The sequence below is a fragment of the Heterocephalus glaber genome, unplaced genomic scaffold, assembly GCF_053883595.1.
Source record: "Heterocephalus glaber isolate CG9 unplaced genomic scaffold, H.glaber_assembly_v1.0 deba00000621, whole genome shotgun sequence".
NCBI classification, from domain to species: Eukaryota; Metazoa; Chordata; class Mammalia; order Rodentia; family Bathyergidae; genus Heterocephalus; species Heterocephalus glaber.
In genome coordinates this window covers 8,622,671-8,650,401 of record NW_028258153.1, presented here as the reverse complement: position 1 = coordinate 8,650,401, position 27,731 = coordinate 8,622,671, and the positions used below count along the sequence as shown (strand labels likewise).

Below are 27,731 nucleotides of genomic sequence, written 5' to 3'. Positions count from 1 at the left end.
GGTAGAACCTCCCTTAAGGTGCCAGCCCTCCAGGAGCCAACACAGCAAGGAACCAACATGAAGAACAATTGAGGCACATTCAGTAGTTAGCATTATGAAAAGGAAAAGTCCCCTAGAGATAGATATCAGTGATTGATATTCTAAATGGGAAATTTCTTGTATATGACTGGTCTTCCCATTTGTTCCCCATTTAATCACTATTACCTCGGTGACTGTACTTGTAATCTTATTGGTTGGTCATGGTTTTGTCCCACCTTGTGCCCACCTTGTAAATTTCCATTGGGTCTTATAATTTTGTCCCACTTCGTACCCGCCTGACTACATGACTTTGCTTTATAAAATATCTTTGAAAAGTGGGGTGGGCGGGCAACCCACTTTCTGGTCCCCCTTCTGTCTCTCTTAGGCAGAAGCTTTCTTTCTCCCAATAAATTTTTCCTACTCTTAACCTCCATTGTTCCTAGAATTCATTCTTCGATTTTAGAGAACACGAACTCATGTTTCCAATATCTAGTAGGTTTGGGAGTTACATCTCTTCCCCCTGTATCATCTCTAGTTCTCCTAACAGTCATACTGGGCATCAGCTTCCTTTCTTACTTTTCCTAAGTTTAGTACTCTCAAGTGCAGAGGGTAGGAAATCTGCCTCAGTCACTCTTGCCTTGACTCTTGCATTATGCAGAAGGGGGCTGACTCCTGAAAGGTGCACTTCTTCAGTGCCATTGCCAAGTAGATGGATGGGAGATCCTTCTGCCCACCTAGAGGACAGCCAAGTAGTTAGGAGTGCAGGTCCTGCATTTAAACTGCTGGGTCCCCTCCTTCTTTCCCCATTTGTATGCTGTCTTTCAGAACTGTTTCTGGGCTTGGGAAATGATAACAGTACCAGTACTCCTGCTCTGGAGACTGAGGCAGAGGACCACAGGTTTGAGCCCAGCCTGGGTAACTTGATGAGACTCTGTCTCAAAAAATTAAAAAAGGACCAAGGATGCAGCTCAGTGCAAAGACCCTGGGTTTAATCCCCAGTACAGCTACCACAAAAACAAAACAAAACAGTACTTCATAGGATTGTGGTGAGGATTAAATGAGATGCCCCATCTAAAGACTGACACTTGGTAAAGGCTCAGTGAATGGAGGCTGACGTTTTTAAAGATTTTGCAGTCCAAGAGTCATGAGCACTGCAGCTCAGTTGATATTTAGCTGTGAAACTCTGAGTGAGGGTAAGTTCGAGACAGCATGCTATTCTGGGTGAGGAGTCTTAGAGAGATGAGAGTTAGGTATAGCACAGAGAAAGAACTCAAGGAGAAGCCTGGGGCGGTCCTGTGACCTCAGTACTGGGGTTCCTGAGCTCTAGTTGACAGCATGGACCAAACTCCTTTTCCTGGTGCCCCTGTCGTTCTGGCAAGTGCTTGACTTCAAACAGAGGGAATGCTGAGAAATCTAAGGTACAATGTTAATGACCCTGCTTGTCTCAGCCCTGCTCTCTGGTCCTTATCTCTACCCTACCAATTCTCCATGGAAAAAAGCCCACCAGTCCTTCTGGAAAATCCACCATCCTTCAAGCTCTAGCTCCCTTGGCATTTGCACATCACAGGGAATTCAGGTTGCTCTGACTCTAATTAGCAGGTACTAAGCAGTTTCCACATTTCTTAGTAAATATGTCAAAACACAAAATCCATTCATTCTCTCCTCTACACCCCTTTTCCCCCTCCTGCTGTAGAACATGCTTTTCTCTCCTAACTGTTCAGCTAAGAAGTGTTTTTCTTCAACAAGAAAGAGTCATTAACATGGGGAGTATGGTGGTTTTACAATTCTTTTCAAATTCTCATCTGCCCTCCTGGTCATTCATCCATCTGTTCATTCACTCATTCATTTGCCCACTATGGGGCCAGCACTGACTTAGGGGTTTGGGTCTTATTGGGTCTCTCAAGTATAAGAGGGTTGTGTCACCAAGGTTCCCATAGAAACCCTCCAGGAGATCCCATTACCAGCCGGGAATCAGCCAGGGCAATAGGGTACCATGGAGCCTTAGGGGAGTTAGGCGCTTAATATCCTCATCTTTCTGGGTCTCCTGCTGGGGTGGTTTGAAAACAACTCCTTAAATCAAGCAGCAGCTGGCTCACTCCCTGCTGGGCAGCTCCCTAGCACCCCCACCCTTCCCCTCAGAGTTTCGGGTGTGAAGAAGCCTGCTCCTTCTTCCAGCCCACCCCTCGCCTCAAACAAAGGAAACAGGAACTGGAGAGGGTGGAGCTGCAGAGGCTGCCGCCATGTTTGTTAGGCGCTTTGAGCTCTTGGAATGGTTTAGATTTCTTGGCCCAAGGCGGGCACTTCCTGGAGGACTGGGGGAAAAGTTTCCATCTGGGAGTTGTGTGTTTAGTCTAAGGTGACAAGTGAATATAAACCCCTAAATGATTTCAAAGGGTGGCAGTTCAATTAGAACCAGAATCCACAACTCTCCACAGCTTGGTCTGGCAGCATTACCCTAGGGCCCTCAGTGGAGGACTGAGAAGAGGCAGGGGCTTCCAGGGTGGAGTCTCAACACAAACACCAGGGACCCCTTCCCCTAAATCCAGTGAAGACTACAATTTCATCTAATTCTGCCCACCCATCCTTCTTTTGCAAGTAGCCCCACATTGCTGCTCTCTGTAACAGTCCTAGCACTTTCGGCCCCCGACTCCCTTTGTCTTCCCTCTGTCCAGTGTCTTTTCTGTGTCCCTAGGGCCTCAGGGAAAACAAAGGAAAAGAAGTGAACCTCGTCTTTGAAGAGCAGCTTCTGGCTATAAGATAGAGACACAGAGACCAGACGGTGGGAGAGAGAGACAAAAATAATTTCAACAGAGAAAATACTTTTGGAAGAGGAGGTATATAAAAAAATATGTAGGAACCCCAGAATATAGGGGCTGGTAAGGCAGGGACTTAGATGCTCCATTGGCCCAGTCTGCTCAGTGTTATGAACACTGAGGCCCAGAGAGATGAAGCATCTTGTCCAGCATCACACAGCCACCAAGAACAGCACAGGATTCTCATGGATACCTTCCGGCCCTGCAAATTCAACATCTCCGTGTTTTTGTCCAACTTTTCTCTGATCCTCAGTTGTTTGCCCTCTCTGAGTGCCAGGGCCCCTAAGTGTAGGGGTAGAGAGTGAAAAAGGAGGGCAGTTACTAGAACCACGGAAGAGAGGAGGCAGGCAGAGAAGTGACAGCAGAATTGTGGCCGTTCGTTGGTACCATTTCGCAGCTTCTCTAGTCTGCCTGCTTCCTGACTGAGCCGGCTCTTCTACTTGTCTCCATTGTCTGAGAAATAGCATGGTGTGGAGGACACCCACAGTCTCCTCTGGCTGCCCACATGACAGAAGGCTCCATCTGTGTCCCTGTCTCCTCCAGCTTTGGGAAGAGGCAGCTTGCTGCTGAGGGCCTTGGGTGAGGGACCACCCCCTATCCCACCCCACAGCTGGTGTGGCTGGAGCCTACTGGGAGGGGGCTCTCAAGGATGGGCCATTTCCTGTTAGTATCAAAGGAGAAGGAGGGCCAAGGACAGGAAGCTAGCACTGTGGGCATTGTGGGGAGACAGGCAGGGCTGGGTCACTAGTCAACAGTCAACTGACTGTGTGCCAAACCCTGTTCTCCATGCTGAGGCCCCAGCCATGAACACTGTACATCTGCTTGGGGTGTTAGGCAAAGTGTTTATCAACTAGACTCGTATAGACATCAATCATCTGGCCATCTGCTGTGCTGGGCATTAACCCTTTGGTTAATGGAAGAAGGGAGGGTTCCCAGGGAGAAGATGCAGTGGCCAGCATGGTGGAGCGCCAGACAGCATCTGCTCACCAAACCAGCACAGAGAGTAGCAATATCTGCCATATTAAGTATTGGCCACATACACAGTCAGACAAGGGGACTGGGGACAACTGAGACAAACTACCCATACTGAGGGCTAGTCACTGCTCGGCGACACCACGAAACTGTCTCACAGGAGGAGGAGGCCCACTGATTCTGTCTTCTGAGTTGGCAAGATGAGTCAGATCTGGAGAGAGAGAGAGAGTGTGTGTGTGTGTGTGTGTGTGTGTGTGTGTGTGTATAAGAACTCTTGACTTAAAAAAAATTATTTTTCACATATCAAGACTAGGCCAAACAAAAATACATCTTTGCCCAGAATCCCCAGAATGAGCCTTCTGGCCTTAGGACACCAAGAACTCCTGAACTTCCCAGGTAGTCATTGTAGTTGATCCTCACAACTACCCACAGGTTCATGCTCTTCCTTCCACTTACAGAAAGAGAAAAGCAAGGATCAGTTTTCTATGGGTTGACAGTGCCCACCAGGGCATTCATCTGGTGTGAGAGAAGGCAGCCAGTTAAAATCTGTTCCCAAAGTGGAGAAAGGACCCTCCCTGGTGCCAAAGTGTTCCCATGCTCCATGGCACCCATCCCAGTGGCGGGTGGGCTGGAGTTAGGGCAGAAATGTAAAAGGACCAGCCAGGTTGCTGGGCTTGGCTGGGACTGGCCAGAAGAGCTATGGCAGTGGCCAAGAAGGGGGTGCAAGTCTATATGTAGAAGTGGGAGTAGAGTAGGTATTAAAGAGCTTGTAGAGTTTATTCCAGCCGGGAGAATGAGTGAACTCAGGTCACAGTAGAGGAGCACAGCCCTCCAAGAAAGTTTGGATGGGCTGGGGCTCCATTTCCCCCAGGCTTTCCTCTCTGCCCTGAGCCCCAGGAAGCTGACTACTGCATGTAGCCGTCTACCTCCCATCCGCGACACCCGCTGTGTCGAGTTCCACCCCAGGCTGCTCCCAGGCCCCTGGTGGAACCTCAGCTGGTAGGTGAGCTCTTGTGATCACCTCCTGCAACACTGCATTTTAGTGACAACTGTCTGCAACAGAAGGACATGGCGAGCAGAATCACCTAGGGGAAAAACATGGAGACAGGACACACATGTCTGTTGGGGGAATGGTAAATTGTTCCACTGCCCCAAATGACCCAAACCAGTGGAAAGTGAAGGCTTAGATGGAAGGCTGTGGCCAATGTGAGGGACCCTGAAGAGACTAGGCCAGAGTTGAGACATTTTATTCAGTAGGCAACAGTGTGCTACAGGTTTGGTAAGCGGAGTATCTGTCTTAGTCAGTTCAGACTGCTATAACAAAATATCACGGACCGAGTGGGTTAAACAACAGACATTGACTTTGTGCAGTTCTGGAAGCTGGAAACTCTGAGATCAGAGTACCAGTGTGGTTCGGTTCTGGTGATGCCTCTCTGCCTGACTGGCAGGAGGCTACCTTCTCTCAGGAGGCTGAGAGAAGAGATTTAGTACATTGCTCTTGTTATAAATACACTATCTCATCATAAGGGCTCCATCCTCCTGACCTCGTCTAAACCCAGTTATTTCTCAAAAGCCCCACTTCCTAACATCATCACACCAGAGGTTAGATTTCCACATATGGATTTGGAAGTGGGGAAACAGGCATTCAGCCTGTATCAGTGACTGATGAAAGGTGAGGCTGGGCTGACATCTGAGTTTCTAACTTGTGTCAGGCTCTTTATGGATCCTTATCAGCTTTACATCGTATGTAATATTAATTCTTTCTATATCTCTGTATATCTCTTAAGTCTGATAATGGCCCTATGGGAAAAGTACGTAATATTTTCACTTTGTAGCTAAGGCTACTGAGGCTTACAAATGTCCCACAATGCTTCTGAGGTTGTACAGCAACTAGGAAAGGACAGTTCAGGATTCTAACTGAAGCCTGGAGGACTTTGAGAAACTAATGGGCAGAAGAGCAGCTAGGCACACTATCTGGGTTTATTAGTCATGTCTGTAACTACAATAGCAGCAAGGAGAAATGCTGGAGGAACACTGGGGCTTTGCAGTAGGGCCTCAAGACTGATTCAATAGGGACAGGGGGATGAGTCACATTCGAGGGTGAGAGCACTTGTGAAACCATTAATGATACAGTATTCTGCAGAGGGCTCAGTTTTCACCAGATAATCTTCCTTTGACCTTACAAGTTGTGTGTTCATTAAGGGGTCTGTGTTTTTTCTACTTCCACGGTGGTGGTACAGAGAGGCAAACTACAGCAGAAACCTTTATCCCAACTTTATAACTAATCTACAGCTAAAGCACAGATTTAACAAAATAGTCATGCATCACGTAACCACAAGGATATATCCTGAGAAATGTGTCATTAGGCATTTTCATCAGTGTGCAAACAACACAGTGTGGTTTTACACAAACTAAGATGGCTATTATGTCACTAGGTGATACAATCTTATGAGACCATCATGGTATGAGGTCCATTGTTGAAATGCTGTGTGGTGTATGACAGTACTGACACTTCCTATATGAAATATAGTCTTGATTTTTTAAAGTGTAGTATGCTATTCTAGTCTGTTTCGTGGTAGGTTGGGGGATGGAGGAGAAAGATACTGGTTGCTATTCAATCATGCAGTTGATTTCATTATCCCAAGTGGAGATAGGCTCAAAGTTTGCACAGAAGCAGAGTAGGGTAGTGTACCCAATCCTGTAAGTCACAGCACACGGACATTAAGAATGAGAGAACCGGGGCTGGGGATTTGGCTCTGGTTCCACCACCTGCCTTGCATGCACAAGGACCCAAGTTCGATCCCCAGTACCAAAAAAAAAAAGAATGAGAGAACCAAGAGAATAAAGCATATCATCAAGAAGGAGGACATCAGAAGTACCTAATATGTAGAGGTAGCAAGGAGGGAGGGGCTTCTTTTAAAAGGCCACTTATTTTTACAGTTAGATCACCAGGGACCTCTCAAAGAACATTCCAGCTAGCATTGAGGGTGGAAACCAAACTGGACAAGAGGAGTGGGCTCCAGGAGATGAAAGAGAGAGAAGTGTTCCAGACTGAACACACCCATGTGTAGAAGAGGAGGAGTCGTGGAGAGAAAGGGATTGAAGATGCCCACAAGGGATGAATGTGGCTGCAGGGGGTAATGAATGAGGCCAAATCCACGTGGAGAGGGAAGGTGCAGGGAGGGGCGAGCTGGGACACAGAGCGCCCGTGTGGGCTCACCGTGGGAAGGAGGCACAGTGCTTCTTCTTCTCAAATAGAGAAGGAGATAACCTAGATACAGGTAGACACTTGCAGAGGTGAAAAGGGAGTGATGACAAGCCGAGGGGGTAGATGATGAAATGTGAATGGCTGACACCCATTTTCTCAGGAAAGCAGGCGGCAAGGTCATCTGGTTGGCAACTTGAAGTGGATGGAAAATGTCTGGAACAGCTGCTAGTTAGCATGAGCAAGCAAGGAAATGATAGAAATGCTAAATAGTCAGAGGGCCAGGGTAGAGGCATGGGTCGGGAAACCTGCAGGTTGCTAGTGTCAGAGGGTCTCTGCTCTCACCCATTGGTACTGTCAAAGCATGGGCCCCCTCTTTTCCCCAAGACTGCATATTGAGCTCCAATGCCCCAAGAGCTCACGAAATGTTGTTGAGCCCTTGCTAAATGTCCAAAGAACACAAAGCATTATGCCCTGATTTTTAAAAGAATTTTGCCTCTAGGCTTTCCAAAATAAGCTCCTTCTTTTTGATTTCTTATGCTACTTCCAATAAATCTCTTGACAGCACAGCTTAGCCCATCTGGACAAATCAATCAGCCTTTATCATCAAGTGATATTTTTCTCCCTTTCCCTTCCCTGGGATTTGTAACCCTGTCTGCACACTGGAAACCCATGGGGGAAAGTTAAAAGTGCTGATGCTGGTCCTACACCCAGAGGTTGGCTTAACTGATATGGTTTCATGACTGGCATTAGTAAAATCCGCCCCCCCCAGATAATTCTAATACCTAAAGATGACAACTATTGGCCCCTTTGCTACGTACAGTATGCTTTGTGGACCAGAAGTATCCACACTGGTCTGGGTACCTGGAGAAACGCAGAATCTCAGAATCTCTACTCAATACCTGCAGGCTCAGACTCTGCAGTTCAGTAAGGACCAGTGACTCATATGCATGTTGAAGTCTGAGCAGCTCCAATGGTAATCTAACTGCTGAAGATCTATTGCCTGTCCTGTGTAAGATGAAATAGGAGGCTGTTGTGTCCTGGAGTGTGAAAAAAGGTCCCCATCAGCCAATCATCCAGAGCTTCCTGACTGGGAAGCAAACAGTCAGCACTGAAGTTTTGGCTCTTGCTTTTAACAGTCTGCATGCTGTTAGTTGGAGCATTCTTCTAAGGTGATCAATGGTTCAGGTTTGTCCAGGACTATCCCAGTTTTAGTACTGTAAGTCCTGCATCTTGGGATATTTTTCAGTCCTGGGCATGTGAAGTGGTTGTCATCACTGTATGATGTAACATTTTGAATTGGTCTTCCTTGTCCTTGGCATCCCAGACTCCATGCAAAGTGCTGGGAAGTAACAGTTCCAGTATGAAGGACATCTGCCCTCATGGGGATTCAGGTCTGGAGGGCAATACAGAAGCAATGGCATGCAGTGGGTGAGGGCTGTGATCAGCTGAATGAGTGTATGTATCTTCAGAGCCTCAATCCATACACGGGGCCAGGGATTTCTGAAGGATGGGAGAAGTTAACCAGATGAGGGGCAAAAGGCTCATGTGAGGGGCAGAGAGCTTGGAAGCACAGGAAATAGGGCCCACAGCCTGAGGTAAAAAGAAATTGGCTCCTTTAAACTTGAAAGAAGCGATACAGTATCTCTAGGGAGGATAGATACAATGAAAGATGGGAAGTGAGGTAGGCAATAAATGCATCTGGAGGAGTAAGTAGGCAGAGGCTGGTTTATGAGCTACTTTGTAAAACAAGTCAGGGAGCTAAGAAGGGAATCCATAGAATTTCAAGGTAAAACTGATCAACCATGCTACAGTTCTCTAGAGAAGGGAATGGAAAAAACAAAAGTTAAAGGAAAGCAAGAATCAAAATAGAAGCTTAGTAATCAGGAAGGAGGGGCGGGTAGCTCAGACTGAGATGTGGAAGTTTAGATACAGAGATACAGATGGGCAGAAGAGACATCTGGGAAGAAAATGCCACAGAAGAACATGTTGATTGAAAGATGCCCTTGATGGGAAAGTGTGAAGATACAGAGATTGAGGACTATGCCCAAGTTTCTTTTAAAAAACTGTTTCTAGATTTACAGAAAAGTTGTGAAAACAGTGCAGTTTCCATATATCCCTCATTAAGTGTCTCCACATGTTAACATGATATTATACACTGTTCCAAGAAATCACAGTGCATACTAATGATATCATTCAAACTCCACTGGTTTTCCATGACGTCCTAGTTTTTGGTTGAAGGATCCCTCGTTGCGTTTCATGGTTATTTATCCTTGGCCTCCAGCAGTCTGTAACAGTCCCTCAGCCATTTCCTGTCTTTAGTATTTGATAACCTGAGAGACAATTAGTTGTTTTTTTGAAGATCTCTGTTCTGGTCTGTCAGCGTGAAGGTAAGCTCCTTGAAGGCAGGAACTTGTACGATTTCCCCCAGACAGATTCCTATTGTGGGCAGCAGTAGTAATCTCACTGTAGATGCTCAGTGTGCTGAAGGAATGATGAGAAGGGTGATGTGCTAGTCATAGAGAGGGTGAAAAACATGATTCCTAGCTCTCCCCTCCCCCACCTTAGCAGTAAAGAGAAAATGCTGGTTAGAGGGTGGAAATGCTTTCCTGAGAGGATCTATGAAAGTGCTCAAATACCTAATTGGCCTGGGTTGCACTAATTATGTTACCTTTTGAGCCCCAACAATTGCTCGGCACTGTGGGGACTATGAAGGTGAACTGGTAGTGTGAGACAAGCTTCCTTGAGCTCTCCTCTATGGAGAGAGGGAAATGGAAAGTCCAAATGATATGAGGTAGGCCAATAAATACTATAACCAGAAAAGCTAAAGTGCGGGAGGGAGGCCTCATCAAGGTGATGGTGAGGTAGAGCTGGGATGAGTTCAGGGTTTGGGCTGGTGCAGTAAGAGGGGAAGGGAGTCCCTGGAGAAGGAAGCCTTTGAACAGCAATCAAAAGCCAGAGAAGCCTGGGGTGTGCTTGGGGCATAGCAGACAGTAGGGATTGGCCAGAATATCTGCTGGGAAACTGGTGCGATAAGGCTGGAGGCTGAACTAGGACGCCAGGTCCAAACCCCAGCAGTCCTCGCTTGCCCCTTTGCTGAGAGCATTTAACTTTTTTTCATGAAATGAAAAGCAAAAGCATGGACTGCCCCTTATTATGTGAGGCCACTGTGGCAAAAGGTGAGCCAGATGTTTTCATCCTCCTCTTCATTGCAAGGGATAACTTGAGGGAAGCAACAAAATGGGCATACACGGGGCCTCTGGTCCTTACCTAACTGTCTCCCGATACTCTTCACGTGTACTTCATTCATATCCTGCACCACCTCGCCATGCCATCCCACCTCATCTTTGTAAGTGCTACAAGCCCCCTTCACTCATGTCTGGTGAGTTCTTGCCCGTTTCCTACCGCTAGCTAGAGGTTCTGGTTCTTCTGCCTGTGAAGCTGCCTGCCACTGAGTCTCTCAAGCAGAACCAACCCCTCTCTCCTTTCTGCCCATCCAGCAACAAGGATATCTTTCCATCATAATCATTATGACAGTTATGGCTCACACACTTACCTCTCTTGTTACACCAAAAGGTCACTGAGAGAAGGAATCATATTTGTTTACCTCCTTCCCTAGCAGGAGCAACATGCTTAACACATACTATGTAGCTTCTTGAAAAGAAGCTGCTAAATATAATTATGTTTAACTAAATAGTAGAAAAAGCACTGGACTTGGAGCCAGAGCCTTGAATCCAAACCCAAGCTCTACAATCAATAAACAAGTTATTTGGCTCTTCTAAGTAGACCTCTCTTCAACCTGAGGTTGATGGATGACAACCTCTATTTTATACCACTCTCATGGAAGACCCTGTTATATTCCTGGAGGATAATGGCTGTATTCTGCCCTTCACACTTAACTCACCCATAATTACTTACTTCGAGGTCATAGAGTTTGTAGAGAGGCAACAGATAAAGAACAGATATTATTACCATTGGGGGTACACTGCATGCCAGACATAATCAAGTGAAAGGGGAAGGGCACCTTTGAATGTTTGAAGCAGAAATTCAATGGACTTGCAATTTAGTCAAGAAACCATGGATGTTATCTGAGAGGTGAAGGCCTGTCAGTCAGCAGAGGGATGGCAAGGGCTACAGCAGAAGCCCAAGAAGTTGGAGCAGTTGAGTTGGTGGCCAAGGCCACCACAATGCCATCTGCACTGCTGTCAGGACCTGAGGATGCATGATTCTGCTGGGCTTCACCTCTGGACTGTAAGCTCCGTGAGAGTGGAGGTCTCATCTGTTTGTTCATGACTATCCTCCCTCTGTTAGCCCAGCATGTGTGTAACAGTGACACCCACACATTACTTACTCTCTTTGGACCTTGATTCTCTTATCTCAAAAATGAAGGAAGGTCCCATTCTCAGTGTGTTATTCTATAAGGAACACAACTTGGTAACATCTTTTAGAATGGTGGTTGTATTCAAAAAACAAAAACTCACAATACTTTTTTGGTTCTGTGTCTACCAGATCCCCATGGATGTGATAAGCAGAACAGGGCAGAGGCCACTTGCCTGACATTTTCTTTTGGCTCTCTGTCCAGAAAATGGTCTGTAGGTAAGAGTTTTTTGAGGAAAAAGTGTGCCTGGGTCTTGAATGAGATGCTGTTTTTTTGCAAAAGTATTAGAAAGAGGAACCTTGGCATGTTTATAGTTCTTGGACTTCTGCACTCCTCTTTGTCAACTTGTTGCATTTCCCAGCAACAGAAGGTAGCTGTTACTGCGATGATTATCCCAAGTGGAGGGACCTGTCTGCCTTCTTCCACAGAAGAAGCCCCCAAGTTGAATGAGACTCACAGCTTCTACAGCTAATGCCCCAGGGAGGCAGAGGCAACTCCATAGGCCAGAGTGTGCAGAGAAAGGCAGATGAGCATGTGCTTACTTGGTAAAGTGCTCTGGGCCTTTCTATTCTTCCAAGAGCCACACTCCTTTCCACTCCGTGGTTTTGGAGAGGCTCCTTCTGCCAGAAATGCATTCTACTCTCTTATCTCAGCCAACTTCAGGCCCCCTGTAGCTATATCTCCTACACTAAGAAGTCTTCCCTGGTCCTTCAGCCTGTTCTCCCATAGCACTGCACAACCCTTGGTCTCTTAGTTGCCTCACCTGCAGTCACAAGATGGGAATAAAATCTCCATGAGCACAGGAGGTGTGTTCTGGGTCACCATACCGTCCAGAATTCCCCACATAGTTCTGGCACACAGCAGCTACTCAATAAATATTTTCTGAATGAATGAACTAGAAATTTGACTCATATGGAAGAAAAATAAAACAAGATGACATCACAGTTGAAATAAAACCCAGCTACCAGCTTCTACAAGATATCCTGTGGTCTGTGAAGCCAGGACTCCATTTCCTATGACTTCTCTAACCGCAGAACCTAACTTGAAAAAACGAACTTTCAACATAGAAGAGATTTTGGGCAATGTCCAAGTGTGCGGCAGAGTGGACTCAAATTTTGTAAAGATTTTCAATAAAAATTGGAATAAAAGTTGTTGCGTTACCCCTAAATTCACTAGAAATTACAATGAACCATAAACTTACCCTAGCTCTGTCAATTCTTCTTCCCTGGTGTCTTGCATTCTCTAAACATTCTACACTTTACAAAAATATATAAATGTGTTAGGAAGTGAATGTATGCATAGTTCTGAGGCTGGAAAAGAAGAGGAAGAAGGAAGATTTTCTTACTCCTGTAAGGTGTAATAGATGGGGTCAATGGTATTTCCCAGGCTGATAACAGGAGACCCCAGCTTAGTGGTATGCCTGCCATCTTTTTTTTTTTTTTTTGGTACCGAGGATCGAACTTGGGTCCTTGCGCTTGCGCAGCAGGCAGCGAAACCACTGAGCCAAATCCCGGGCCCTATGCCTGCTATCTTGAGCAGGTCACCTCACCTGTCTGCATTTTTGCCCTTCCCTCCCAACCACAGAAATATGCACTAATGATTCATGTGTTAGAGAATAAGGAAAACTTCCAGACTCACAGGTTATATCGTTTTATTATGAAGAATTCCAAACATATATGAAAGTAGCAAGAATACTAGTAGTAGAATACATATCATGTACTGATCAGCTTCAGCAATTACACACATGGTCAGTCTTGTTTCAGCGACAGTTATTGGATTATTTTGAAGCAAATTCCAAGCATCATGTCATACAAATACTTTTGGGCTTGAACTGCATTCATAAGAAGGTTGAAAAATTAGTTTAAATCATGAGGAACCTCTCTAAGGCCATTTCCTGATAAGTGTTTACTTGAGGGCGGTGAAAAACCTTTGAAATCATAACATCTACTCCTGTAGAGCAAGAAATGTGGCAACAGGTAGTGTAGAATGTTAGCATTGACTTTGCAAAGACCAGAGCTCTGGGCTTTCTTTAGAACAAAGATGCAGGAACGGCAGAGGCACCAAGTGGACCAACCCCCTTAGCACCTCTTCTTTCTGTATTAAACTCTATATTTCATGCCCAGACACACATCCACCTCATGTCTCTCACTCATGCACTCCCGCAAGCACACACACAATGGGAATGGCACCTCTGCACTCCCACTTACCCTCTCACACTCACCTGCAGCTGCCTGGTTTGGCAGTTGTTTTCTAAATACATTGGAGAACTGAGAGCCCTGCTGCTGGCAAGCTTTTCCTTCTTAAAGTAGCACATTGCTCCAGGAAGCTTAAATCTGTGGCTCCTACAGGAATCGCCACAGGATGAATCAAAATATACAATCCACACCCACTCTGTGTGCCAAAGCATTCCTTTGGGGGTGCCAGGTTAAAAAGAGCACCACACAGGGCCAGTGCTAATTATGCTGATGATTTCTAACTCTGTTTACATGCTTATGATCCCATAGTGGGAACACTTCCTGTCCATGGGACACTGTGCATCACTCAAATGTTACTCGTCAATCTCAAAGCACGTAGTACCCAGTGCTTAAAAGCCTGGTTGTTTATCACCACTGTGGACAGAGTAGGAGAGACCAGAAAGAAACCAGCATTAAATCAGAGCCCTTTTCATGCACTGTGCTAGGCACTGTCTACTTAAATTCTCCAAACAGTTCTATAAAGTATTTTTATTAGCTTTATGCTTAAGATGGAAAATACTGAAGTTCAGAGGAATTAATTGCTTTTTCCCAAAGCCACAGACCTAGTAAATGCTAAAGCCTGGACTCTAATCAGGTTTCTCTAACCACCAAATGCATACCCCTTTTTCTTTACTAAGAATTCCCAAGTTTTCAAGTCTAAGAAACTGCCCCTTGTTTAAATTAGTTTTCAACTTTTTATTTTGAAATAATTTTAACCTTATATTTTAAAATACACAAAAATAGCACAGAGTCCCCCTGTACCCTTCACCTGAATGTTAACATCTTTGATAACCATAAGGCAATAACCAAAACCAGGACTCTAACATTAATATAACACTATTAACTAATCTACTATTGAATTAACTACCTACCAACTAATCTTATTCAAGCTTTTATTAATGGTCCCTCTAATGTTCTTTATCTGGCCCAAAAGCCAATCCAGGGAGCAATTGTATTTAGTTGCCAGATCTCCTTAGGCTCCTTCAATCTGAAACAGTTCCCCATTGTTCTCCATCTTTCATGACCTGAACAGCTATTTTTTTGAATATCCTTCAACTTAGACCTTAGTCAATGTTCAAAAAGTTTCACAAATCCTCAAATGACTGTAATTATACTTTGATTATTTGTTGATTGAACACATGCTTACTAACAAGAGGCATCAGAAGGAGATTCTTGATTTTGTTCATCATAATGGCTCTCCTATACTTTTGAAAAAAAGGTTTGCATAGCTGTGAGATAATTTTTCCATAGTTGAAGAGCACTTCAACATTCATTAACTGGGTAGCAGCGAAACCCCCAAATCTGGGCATCTTAACACAACCAAAGACAGCATTTCCTTCATATCACAGGCCCATGGACTTGACTTTCCATCCTATGGCCATTCCAGCTGGAACTTGCCAATCTCAGATCACTGAGGCAGGGGAAGAGGGAGATGCAAGAGGCCCTGGGTGACACTTGTCACTTCCTTCTTGGTCACATCATCCTGTGCCCTCCCAACTAACTCCTCCTTCCTCCTCCTATGCTGATACCCTCCCTCTTCCTCCAGGGTACACAGGCACTGCTTGGGTATATTTAATTTCATCTACCCCTTGTATATCCAGGCAGGTCCTCCTGTGGTCAGCAGCCCAAAGCCATTCACAGCTGAAGGGAGAGATTCTCAAAGAAAGTTTGAAGAAGACAATGGAGAGACGTGAGGTCAGGTAACATGAAGAGTGAATGTTAGCTGTTCATGGTGGCACACCATGGGGTGGCATGCCTCTAACCCCTGCACTCTGGGAGGCTGAGGCAGGAGGGATGCAAGTCTGAGCCCAGTCTGGGCAATTTAGCAAACCTTGTCTCACAATTTTATAAAGATTAAAAAATAAAAACCAGCTAGGATGTAGCTCAGTGCAAAGTCCTTGGGTCTAATCCCTAGTACCACAAAATTAAAAAAAGAAATAGGAAAAAAAAAAAAAAGCATGTTTTTGATTTTACTGTATGCTTGCATTCCATGCTGTGCTAATAATTTTGCATGTATTCAAGCATGCATTATGTCATCCAACACCTTCTGGGATGAGATACTATTCACATTCTTACTCTATAGTGGAAGAAACTAAGATTCTGGGTCTGTGACTCGTCCAAGGTCACACATCTATACAGCAGCACTAAGATTTGAGAGCTTAGTTCCGAAGGCCCATGGTGTAGCTTCTCAGCCTCTTGGCTTTAGATCCCCTGTGAAAGCCTCATGATCTTCTCCACCATGGTCATTTTCTCCAAAAGTACTTTTGATTTTTTATTCATTGTTCCTGTGTGTGGACTGGTCTTCATAACCTATTTTCCAAATTCTTTCCCCCATTTGGTCTCTAGCACTCAGTTCTAAAGGTATTCTTTTAGGGAAACTTCTTTCAGTGAAAGGAGGAGTTGGATTTCTAGCGGCCCCTGGTACTGTTTTCCCCCCCAGATATAGCACAGATGAGACCAGCAGAGCTGGAAGGGCCTAGGGTGTTCCTGAGCTCAAGCTCCTCCTTTTACAAAGGAGCACATAACAAATAACAGGAACTATGTATACCTAGTGCTTTCTGAGGGTCAGGCGGGCGCTGTTCTCAGTGCTTGCCCTGTGTTACCTAGTTCAACTTACACAACGACCCTAGGAGGGCGCCGCTAAAACTCACCCATCCCTGAACTCCTGCCCCTCTAGGCACCCAGGAGGACTGCATTCCCCAACCTTGCTACAATTCATCATAGCCAGGGAGTAGTAGGCAAGAGATGTGTCATTCTGAGCTGAAGTGCTTCAATGTTGGTACTTGGCGAGTTGTGAGGAATTGAGTTTTTACCATTTGTTGCTCTGCACTGCGAGTCTTGGACTTCCCCAGGGAAGTCCCTGATTTGAGTTTACTCAAATACCCTCTGAACATAACTCAGAAGCGGGAATGAGTGGTTGTTAGGAGAATTAACATTAACTGGGTAGCAGAGAAATCCCCAAACCTCGGTGTCTTAATATAATCAAAGTCAGCATTGCCTTCACGTCATCACAGTCCGGTATCATCTTGGCTCCTCCATCTGACAGCCATCCTGTCTGGACCTTGCTGCTCTCGGATCACTGAGGCAAAGAAAGAGAAAGATACAAGAAGCATCCTTTCCTGCCTCTACCCTGGGTGACACCTGTCACTTCCTTCTTGGTTACATGATCCTGTGTCCTCCCAACTAGCTCTCCTCTCCTCCTCCAGTGCACACAGCCCTGTTCCTTGTCTGTATGAAAATCTAAGGTCTGGCAGACAGATTTCCTCTCCACACTTGGCTGCCTCCTAGTAGATAGTATTCCTGGAGTAATCCCCTACCTTGCAATCGCCAAAACCAGTGGTTCCAAATGCAGACTCTACAACACAACCCTGAAGCCATGGCCTGGAACTCTGCATTTTATCCCCTTATTGATGTACTTTTTGGTGTCCACACATGTTTCAGAATTATTTTAAGGTGTGCTGTTCAGGTCAACATTACTTAAACTTCAGTCATACACACACACATATATATATATTTTTTTTTGACACATCTCACCCATAACTATTATTTTCTTCAAACTTAACACCTATTTCTAAATGTCTCACACTTTTATTTCAATAAATTTATTCTAAAGGAGACTTCTCTCACTGCCATAAATGAAAAAAATGGTAAACAGTAGACAAACTATGGGACTCCCTTGCAAGAGAATATTACTCAGGGCTAAAAAGAAATGTTCTAACAAGGCACAAGAAAACAAAACAAACAAAAAGCCCACAATGTCACAGAGGAAACCTAAGTGTATATTACTTAGTGACAAAACCAATGTGAAAAGGCTGCTCACTGTATGACTCCAAGTACCTGATATTACATGACATTCTGGAAAAAACCAAACTCTATGGCCCAGAATTCAGGGCGAAGGAGTGAGGCAAACAGATGTTGGAGCACAGAGGATTTTTAGGTAGTGAAACCATACAGACTATTATACTGTAATGGTGGGTGCAAGTCATTATACATTTGTTAAAACCTTTGGAGGGTACAAAGCCAAGAGTAAACCCTAATGAAAACTACGGACTTGGGTGATAATGATGGGAGAGCGTTGGCTAATCAGTTGTAACAAGCATTCCACTCTGGTGGGAGATGCTGATGGTGGAGAGGTAGGGAGGACATAGGAACTCGCTGTACTTTCTGTTCAATTTTCCCGTGAACACAAATTGCTCTAAAGGATAAAATCTTTTACAAAATAATAGATACACACAGATAGAAACAGAGCAAGATTACCAAGTTCTAGTTAGATGTTGGTGTATGTCCAAAGGCTCTGCGTCTGACGCCTTCTCCCTTTGTTTACAAAGGAGACTGACAGCATTAGACAGGTGTTAAAGACATCATTACTACAATGAGATTTTTTTTCCTCCTGTTCATGATCAGAAAGCATCAGAGCAAACTGAAAAGGAGCAACATTCTCACTTGCAGATCAGTGTTATTTAATATCATGTCTGTCTGGGAGTCTCTGTCCCATTCCAGATTGTCCAAAATACAGGTCTAGGGATGACCCTGAATGCAAGCAACTTGCTGTCACATGGTAGGCATACGTTTCCTCTGCCACTTCCTCTACATGCTGCTTTGCATGCTTGGTCTGCTTAAGGCCTCTGGGGACTCAGAGTCCAGGAAAGTGTCTTTCTGCCCACTTGCTGCCAAGCAGAGAGCACTGTTTAATAAAGAGCTGTCCGGGACCTGGTGATGCTGGAGATGGGTGAAGAAACTATGTTGGGAGTAGGGACCCAGGGACAAGAGGACAGAGTTCAGCCGAGTCAGGAAGTCTGCTGAACAGAAGCACTGGCTCTAAACATACTTTCTTGATTGTCAGACACCAAATCAGCTAGACTTTTGAGTGTCTCATTTTTAAGGCTCCTTTTAGAGAGGGTAGTAGGAAAATCAGGCAGGGGACCTGGAGGATCCACTCACTGTCCCTGGAACACTCTCAGAGAGTGAGGTAAATATCACTCCCATTTCATGGGTTCTGTGCTTAGATCTTTAATGCATCATGGCAACTCCTTACAAGTGTTCAAACTCAGTATTGTGTCCTTGCTTTATAAACTGAGATCTAGATTCAGGGAAGTCAAATAAGTGAGCCAAGATCACCTAACTGGGAAGGGCTCAGAATGCAGATGGAATCCATGTCCTTCAGACCTCAAGGCCCGTGTTCCTATCATTCTGCAATAGAATGAGAAAAAGTCTGCTCCTAGTCAAGTGATATCAAGCCATGACAATGATCACTATGATGACTAGGACAGGAATCATCACTATTTGTTATTAAAGAATCAGAAAATGAGGTTAGATAGTTCATATGTGGGACCATCCATATCTCTTTGGTTTGGCATTTTAATTTATACACAGAGAGAGAGAGTGAGGGATAGATGCGTGTGTGCACACGCACATGCACACACACATATACCTTCTACCCTGCATACACCAGGGACCAAAGATAGAACTATTGATCTAGAATGAACACATACTCAGAGGGAGGGGAAGGGATCAACACATACTAAGCCCCAACTGTAGGCAGAGCCCTGTGCTAGCCTCTAGGGTGGCTTTAAGAGGGGTCTTTGGATGTTGATTCTCCTCAACCACATCCAACCTTCCCACAGAGGAGGAAAATAATTTGATCTACCTTCCTTAAAAACTCTGAGGACAGGGCCTATGTGTCCTCTTATGGCGTAAGAGGTTATTCCTTGGATCACAAAGCTGAAGAGAGCCCGTATTGGCAGTCTTCCTTTTTTTGCTGACAGTTTGCATCTACCTGGCTCAAACTGTAATTCATTAAATTTTGCTATTTTTTCATAAGGCAGACTCCCCTGTGTGCACCCCACTTTTGCTTTTAAAATATACACAGGGTGGTATCGAATGTGTACTGTATGTAATATACATACACGAAGTCTAGCTTACATATGATGCAGCTCAGGAGGGGATGGTGAGCAGCTCGGGCCACACAGTGCTTGCTTGCCAGCTCCTTTTCATCCAGGCCCACTTCCAACTTGGCTCCATTCCCAGAAAACAAGAAGCATCTTGCTTATTCCCACACTCCTCTGGGTATCTCCTCTCCCTAGGACCTACTCCCCCTCCCCCACTCACAGGCCACAGCTGGGCTTCTCAACATACCAGCTGGGAGAAGGAGCAGCTACAGACTCCTGATATCTCACCTTTCTTTTCCCATAGTCTTTAGAAAGCTGTATTTCACAATCTCCTGCCCTACCAGACTTGTCAAGTAACTCTTTATATGAGGGGCTCGGATAGAAGCTGCACCCAAGAAATGAGCCAACCCACCCCAAGCTGATGCAGGCTGGCCAGTGAAGGATTACTCCAAAGGGAGCACTGGGTAGAGAATCAACAGACAAGTGACTTGAGAACTGCTCCACAAATGTCAAGACCCCAGATGTCTCCCCTCCATCCACCCCTGGTACGATTTATGAACACAAGACAGATATATGCAATGCTTTATTCATGTCTGTGCATGAGCATGTGTGTGTATGTAAATAATAGACAGGTAAACTGTGCAATAGCCAGAGATCTGATGGTGGGACTTGAACATCCTTATGCCATCTCTCAACCAATTTGAGGGCCGGGGATTTAGCTCAGTGGTTCTGCCACCTGCCTCACAAGCACAAGGACCCAAGTTTGATCCCTGGTACCAAAAAAACAAAAAAGAAAGAAAAAAGAATAACCAATTTGAGCATTAGTAAGAACCTTGAATGAAGAAAGGTCCATGGGCTTCCAGTTTAAGAAGGACGAGGTCTGGAAGAAGTAGGGACTAAAAGGCAGCAATGGAAACCTGCAGATGGTAGCAAGGCTCCCTTTTTTCTAGGATGGTTCTATATTTGTAGGTCTGGGGTGTCTATTGCCTGTTGGCCATGAAGGACTTGTGGTCCTATCATGCTGTGTGCATGGTGAAAGTTCACAAGTGCAGAAATCACGTGGTCACCAAAAACTTGGATTTCTACAAACACCAGAGAGAGACTGTTCTTTGAAATCTTTACTGAAGACACATTTCTATATGCCATATAATGTGTACACCAGGACTGTTGAATTGGAGAGCATATTTTTTCTGCTTAGACAAAAAAATCTCTTTGGAGCCCCAGACAATCTCATTTATGAACTCCAACTCTCAAGCTCAGAAGGGATTTTTGAGGGTCATCAGTCCCAGTTACCCATACGATTCCCTTTGTAGACAGTCTACTATCATGGGGCAGCTCTTATAGAAAATGATTTCTAACATCAAAACCCAAGTTGACTTCCCTTGAGATTCCCTTACTGGCCAAGCCTCTTTCTGCACAATACACTTTCAGTATTCAACATCTGTGAATATTTCTCCCCTGAATGTTCTCCCTTTCCTCTTCCCATGCTTGCAGAACTGCCCCTTCGATAAGCATGTATTTCAGCAATTATTTATAGAGCACAAAGCAGGTGCCAGGCTTTGGGTTGAGAAGTGATGATACACAACAGTTAATACACACACAGGTCACTTCCACAGGGATCTTATGGCCCTTTGTATTGCCTCCATTGGGCCCAGGCAAGACAGCCTCTGGTTTTATAGGGCTCCACCCTGACCCCTCTTCACTTCTCCATCAGGGATGGAGACTGCAGGGTCGAGAAGCTACACTTCTCTTCTGAACCATGCTCTAATTACTTGGGACCCCAGGATTACTGCCAGGACAGACACAAACCTGTTTCTAAGACCTGAAAGTCTGTCTTCTTCGGGTCCATAAACTGTGCCTTCCTGAGGCAGGGGTGTGGGGTAAGGCCCCACTACTATTCAGAGGATGGTATGGACAGAATTTGGGTAAGTCAGCCTAGTGTATCCATATGTGTTCAACCAAATTCCTTGGTGCAGGATGGAGTCAGAGGCGGAAAGAAAATCAGAGTGGCCTGTGGACCAAGAGCTAGATGTCCCCAGTTTAACTAGAAATCAGAAAAATCTAAAAGTTGTAAATTCAAGCCAGTCTTCCAGGTTTCTTTGTAAGGATGGGGTGGGGAGGGGGGCTAGAATGTATTGTATTTAATAGTTTGTTAGCTGGATCTTTTACTTTTAATTTTTTGGCCTACAGTATGTGAGTTTGCAGTTATAATCTTGCTGTAGGACTCATAAATGTTAGGGATGGCCTGTTCTTTGTGCAAACAGACATTAGTGAAAGAAACACACAAAGAAATATAAAACTGAACCACAGTGCTTACAAGAATAAGTACACCATGTGAGTCTCCTAAAATGCTTTTCTTGATCTTCCTTTCTAGGATTCTCATTACATCTTGGGGTCTCCAGGTTTCCTTGAGCTCTGCAAAGCCCTTAGCCTACTCCCCAGTAATCCAACACACAGACTAAAACATTCCATACGTTTTTTTCCTAGAGATACTGAAGACTGCACCCAAGGCCTTCACAATGAACTATAGCGCTAATAGGCCCCCACTGCCATTTTTGGAGGCAGGGTCTTGCTAAGTCACTAGCTTGCCCAGGCTGGATTCAGATTTTCAGTCCTTCTGCCTCAGCCTCCCAGAGTGCTGGGATTATAGGCATGCACCACTGTGCCCAGCATCCATACTGTTCTTGCCCCCTATGAACACAAACTGGCCCCAGAAAGACAAGAAAGGAAGACAACCAAGCCTGTTAAATTCCTGAAGACTCATTTCCTGCTTTCCTTAGGTCCTTCCCACCCACTCCTGACTGTCCCGGTGGGTGGCATCCTTGACCCATCTCCAAGCAGTCCACAGTTGCCCAGCCCAGTCATACCTCCTTATGAAGGTACCCATTGTCTCACACCTCTTCTGCTTCTTTCTGTCTAACTCAGCTTTGCAGCCTAAATTTATTTTTTCTCACTTGGTCTCCAGCAGCATCAGAGAAGCCTCCCCTGACTAACTGGGGGACAGGTAGCAAATTCTACCCTTGTCTGTCTGAGTAGGCACCCCACTCACTAGCCACTTTTAAACATGCCTCTTTCCCATAGCAGTGTACTGTCATTCACTCTGGCTCACTGTCTGCATGTTCTTGATCTCTGTCAGCCCCTGTGATGTCTGGGTTACACTGAGACGTCCTAGAGGGCAGGGCCACGTTACTGTGTATCTCCAGCCCCTGCTCAGCAGAGCAGCAGGGATTGGTAGGCACTTAATAAAGACTTTGGTAGTTGAAACAGATGAACAGCACTCCATGCCCAGAGCATTGTAAGTGCAAAAGAAGCTATCCACATCCACAGCCAGCCCTACTGCCAACCCTTGAGCGGGGGCACTTTTGCAATAAAGCAAGGAAGGCACTCTTTCGCATCTGAGAGAATAATAACAATAACAAGCCCTGTGACAGCACTGCTCTTGTTGTATTGACTGATTTGATGGTCAAAATCATCTTATGAAATAGGAAAGATCATTATTTTACAAATGAAGAATCTGAGGCACAGAGAGCCCAGGTGAGGTGGTGCATGCCTATAACCTCAGCATCTAGGAGGCTGAGGCAGAAGGACTGCCATGAATTTGAGGTTAGTTTGGGCTACATAGCGAGTTCAAGGCTAGCCTGAGCTAAACAGTGAGATCCCGTCTCAAAAAAACAACAAAAAAAAGTGAGGCATAGATCGGCTATGTGACTTGTCCAGCTCTCCAACTGGGGCCATCTAGTTTTGGAAACCTCAGCTTGCATACCATGGTACACTGTCCCTTGACATTGACTAGTGCAGCTTCAGCCACAAGTGCAGAGTGAAGGAGTGCCAGGGGGCTCTTGCCCTGCACTCTCAGGGGTCTCCACCCCTGTCCCACATAAACCAATGAGTGAGAGAAGGAAGGTTGCTCCCCAATTACTTTCCAGCCAAGGGCCAAGTGGGTTCTCTAAGCATTTGTTCATAGCCCATCCCTCTCTCTTGTCTTGTCTTCTCTTGTTTTTCAGACATGCAAAGCATGTTCACATTCAGGCTTTTGAGCTTGCCATTTCATCCACCTGGAATGCTCTTTATCAGATCTGCACATTGCTGGGTCCTTCTGATTATTTAGGTATGAGCCCAGAGGGAAAATTCGGGAAGGGGTTTCCCCGATCACTCTATCACCTATGACTGTATCTTTGCCACCCCCTCCCTTTCACTCAGGACTAACTCATTCTCCTGTTTTGTTTTGGTTTCAACTCACTTGACCTCACCATAGCATTCCATACTATGAAAAAATCACCTTAATCCCGAATTTACTTGTTAGTTTTTGTGTGTCACCACTGGACTGTCAGCTTCTGGACAGCAGCAATATCATCTCTTCTGCTCACTCCTGGGTATTTGGTGCCTGATACAGGATCTGGTACATGGTGGTTTCCCAGTATGTGTTTGTTAAATAAACCATTGATGAATAAATGAATGAATGCAATGTCCTTTGTAGATCTGTGCAAAAGTGGAACTAGCTGGGTCTTCCTGCTGCCTTTTATCACCATATAGTTTTCAGGAAGAGACCAACTCTTTGTTTTTGGCAGTCTTTTAGATCCTAGAGGAGTTTCAAATAATTAGAGCGATGGGTGAGAGGTTTCTAATCCTTTGTTTAAGCAAGAGGAAGACCAAGACATTAAGCTACTCTGACTGAAGACTGCTCTCCCTGTAGGTCTATGTGTAGGCCATGGTTAGACAGCTCTCTCCCTGAATGGAAACTGAAATACAAAAATTTCAGCCTGCCCCTTTTCCTTCTCCTTCCTTCCTCTCTCTTTTTCCTCTCCATCTCCATCTCACTTCCTTCTCTCAAGTTCCCCCATCTCTTTTTTGTTTCTCCTTCTGTACTTACTGTATATAAAAGCAAGAAGGAAGTGGGAAACCATGTTCTTTGCATCTAACTGTAGCACTCACATGACTCTGATTGCCACTGTAACACAATCCCATTAAAACCTCTTGGTTCCCGACAAAGTAAACCCCCCAAACATAATAATTATATGTAGGAAGTACTTGATTTGATCTAGTCTTTTTTTTTATTTGATCTAGTCTTAATGCAGTCATGACCCCTTATTCCTTCCACATAATAGAGCCTATTCTTTCATTGGTGTTCGCTCTGTTATTCAAAGCTTTATTTATGACACATAGTAAAAATAATGAACCAGAATAGAAAGCTCCTAACCTTTGACCAGACTATGTATAGTTGTCACATGAGGGCATTTCACAATACTGCTAGTGACCCCTCTTTTTCTTTCTTTTCTCAATAAAATACAGTTTTTCTATGACTAAAATATATGCTTTTTATATATTAATCTCTTCCAAGGAATTTTTACACTTGCTGTCTTCTGGCTTCAACCATAAGAAAAGGAGTAGAACAACAAATGGTGTCTCACAGAAGTTGGAAAAGAGGCCTAGAAGCATAAAGGTATTTGAAGAAGTTCACACAGCAGGTGAAATATTATTCCAGGACACAGTCCAAGTCCTGCCATTTTCTAGGCACCAGTGTACACTTGCCAGAAGGTACATTCCCAGCAGCCCCTGTGACGTGCATACCTGAACCAGTCCATGTAGAAGAAGAGAGACATAGCCTAGGAAGTTAGGAAACTATGTTATTCTTTCTTTTGGAAAAGATGAGACTCCTGACTCAGGCAAGATCCTGACACAGAGCACCCCAAAGTAAGGCTCACTATTGCTGGGAGCCAAGCCACCCTACCTTATAGCTCTGCCAGAGGCTCAGCTGGAGGTGGAGAAAAGAAAAGCACTTGGCAGCAACCTGGACCTTTTCGCCTACCAGGAGTTTTCAACTCTGGGCAATATTTCATTTGGTGCTTCAGGTAATCCTAGTTGCAAGAAGGGGAAACCTGTGCCTTAAGCTCTCAGAGAGATTTATTCATACTAAGATCAATCTCATTGCCCCTCATAACGTCCAGGATGCTGCTGCAGGCATCATCAATCCCCAAAGTGCTTTGTGTTCACAGCAAAGAGAAAAAAATGAGTGAAATGTCAGTTAAGTCTGCATCTCACAAGCAAGCAGTCCTCAAGAACCAGGGCCAGTCAGAAGCACCAGCATGGCATCCTAACACATAGCCATTTGTTCAAGGAGCACTCAGAAGTATTCCCTGCACTTCAGGCAACTACTGAAGTGGCTAATTTGAGTGCATATCCCTGCCCATGTTGGATATTCCTTTTCCTGCACCACTTGTCAAACATTCCTTTTCCTGTACCACTAACAAGGTCAGATTTTCAAGTGAGCCTTTTCTGTCTGGGAAGGAAAGTCTTAAGAAATGTATACTGCTATCAAGCATTGCAAATACTAAGTTGTAAGTGGAGTAAGTAAGATATCTGAATGGAGAAGGTAGGGAGAACCCACAGGACTTGAGAAAACTCTGTTCCAAGAGATACTTGGCATCCCCCATCCTAGATGGGCAAAGTTAAGGGGCGCCCTAATTTGATGTACTTTAAGCCTGAGATGGAGACTTGTGTGGTAAATTTCACTACTTCCCTCTTTTTCCTTCTCTATGTCCCTTAAACACACTGTCATCCAGACTTACTGATTTGCTTTCAACATAAGAAAACAGGTTGCAAAATAGCCATTAGGAAGTGTCTTAGCAAACTGAAGTAGTTTCAGAGTTAAAAACAGGCTTATTGGATTTCAACCTGTAAAAGCAGGGAAAGAGGACAAGATCTGGGCACTTTCAAACAGGGAAAAAGTTTGAATGTGGGGCTGAAGATGGCGTGGGGGAATGTTACCAACAAGAAATCAGCTAAAAGAATATCTTGAAAACAAGCATCAATACATCACCAAATCTCTTCATTTCACTCCTTTGGGTCATCTATTCTGAGGACACGTATGGAATTTTTTGGATGGAATTGAAGATATTAACACTGGGAAGAAAATGTAAAAAGTGGAATATAACTGAGCCACCAAGGAGGCTTCATCAGGGGCCAGACACCTACTGGGCAAACTTTACAAGAAATAGCACTGAGGAGCTCTCAAAACTTAGTCTTAACTTTGAGTGGCAGTGCATGTCTGTCATCCCAGCACTGCGGCAGGCTGAGGCAGGAGGATCACAAGTTTGAGCCCACCTCAGGCAACTTAGTGACTTATTGAGATTCCAAAAAAAAAAAGAAAGAAAAAAGAAAAGAGTCTAGGGATATGGAATATGGTCGGTGTGAAAGCCCTGGGTTCAACCCTCAGTACTAGGGGAAAAAATAGTACAGTCCTGACATTAGCAACAGCATAATCGTTCCCCAGAACAAGCAGACGAATAGCAATCCATAAGACAGAGAAAAAGGAGGACAAAAAAGAGACTCACCTGTTCTGGTCCCTGGAAGCAAATTCGACAGAGTGGGGTCCTCATACCACTGTCCAGGCTGCTGCCCAGTGAGTAGCAATCCTCAGCCTTCTCCTTGCAGAAGTCATCCGAAGAGGCACTGCTGAGCAGTGAGGCAGGTGGTTCTGTGGCTGGGCCGCCCCAGTCATCTTCCACAGAAGGTGGCAAAGGTGGTGGAAGTGGCAGAGGAGGGGTCTCCCTGCTCACCACTTCTCGAGGCCCCCTCCAGCCTGCCCACCCCCCGGCACCCAGAGCCGGAAGGGTGTTATTGTTGGCTGCCAAAATGGGGGGCTGGGGGTCACCGTGCATGGGCTGGGGCGCTGGAGGGGGGCGCCGCAGAAGGAAAACCTTCAGGTCATTGAAGAGCATGCGGCAGCGGCACTTGAGGAGACCCTGGTGGCGTAACATTTGGGGGGCTGGGGTGCACAGTCCACAGCGGTACCAGCCACAGCAGCAGGAGCACCACCACCAGCAGCACAGCAGCCCACCCAGGGGCATCAGCATGTGCCCAGAGGGAGAGAACCCAAGAGGGACAGTTGGAGTCTTCGAAGAGGTGGGTACGAGGGGGCTTGGGGTCCCAACTGTTTCTTTGTTATGGGAAGAATCTCCTTTCTCACGGGCTTCTTGCAACCTCTTCAAGCAGTAAATAAATTGCTCCAAGAACTGAGAATTGGGAATCACTGATACTGAACTCTAGCTGGAAAAGGCAAAACAGGTTTTTCTTGCTCTTGCAGCCCCATCCCAACCTCAGACTTTGCTCAAGGTGCTTCCTTTCTGCCTTTGGCCCCAGGACACTAGTAGGAGAGGCGATAGAGGAGGCCTTGAGGCTGAACTGTTAAGAGATCAACTGCTCAGATCAACGTCTGATTCTTAA

General features: G+C 45.2%; 1 protein-coding gene across 1 annotated transcript in view; it reads right to left on the bottom strand.

Moving 5' to 3' along the window:
- Marchf4 (membrane associated ring-CH-type finger 4) overlaps nt 1–27,361 on the bottom strand; it is a 116,426-nt gene extending 89,065 nt beyond the window's left edge. The window contains exon 1 of the mRNA XM_004864618.4: nt 26,840–27,361. Within this exon, the coding sequence (XP_004864675.1) occupies nt 26,840–27,361 (522 nt within the window). The remainder of the gene's footprint in view (nt 1–26,839) is intronic.
- Between the last annotated feature and the right edge of the window lie 370 nt (nt 27,362–27,731).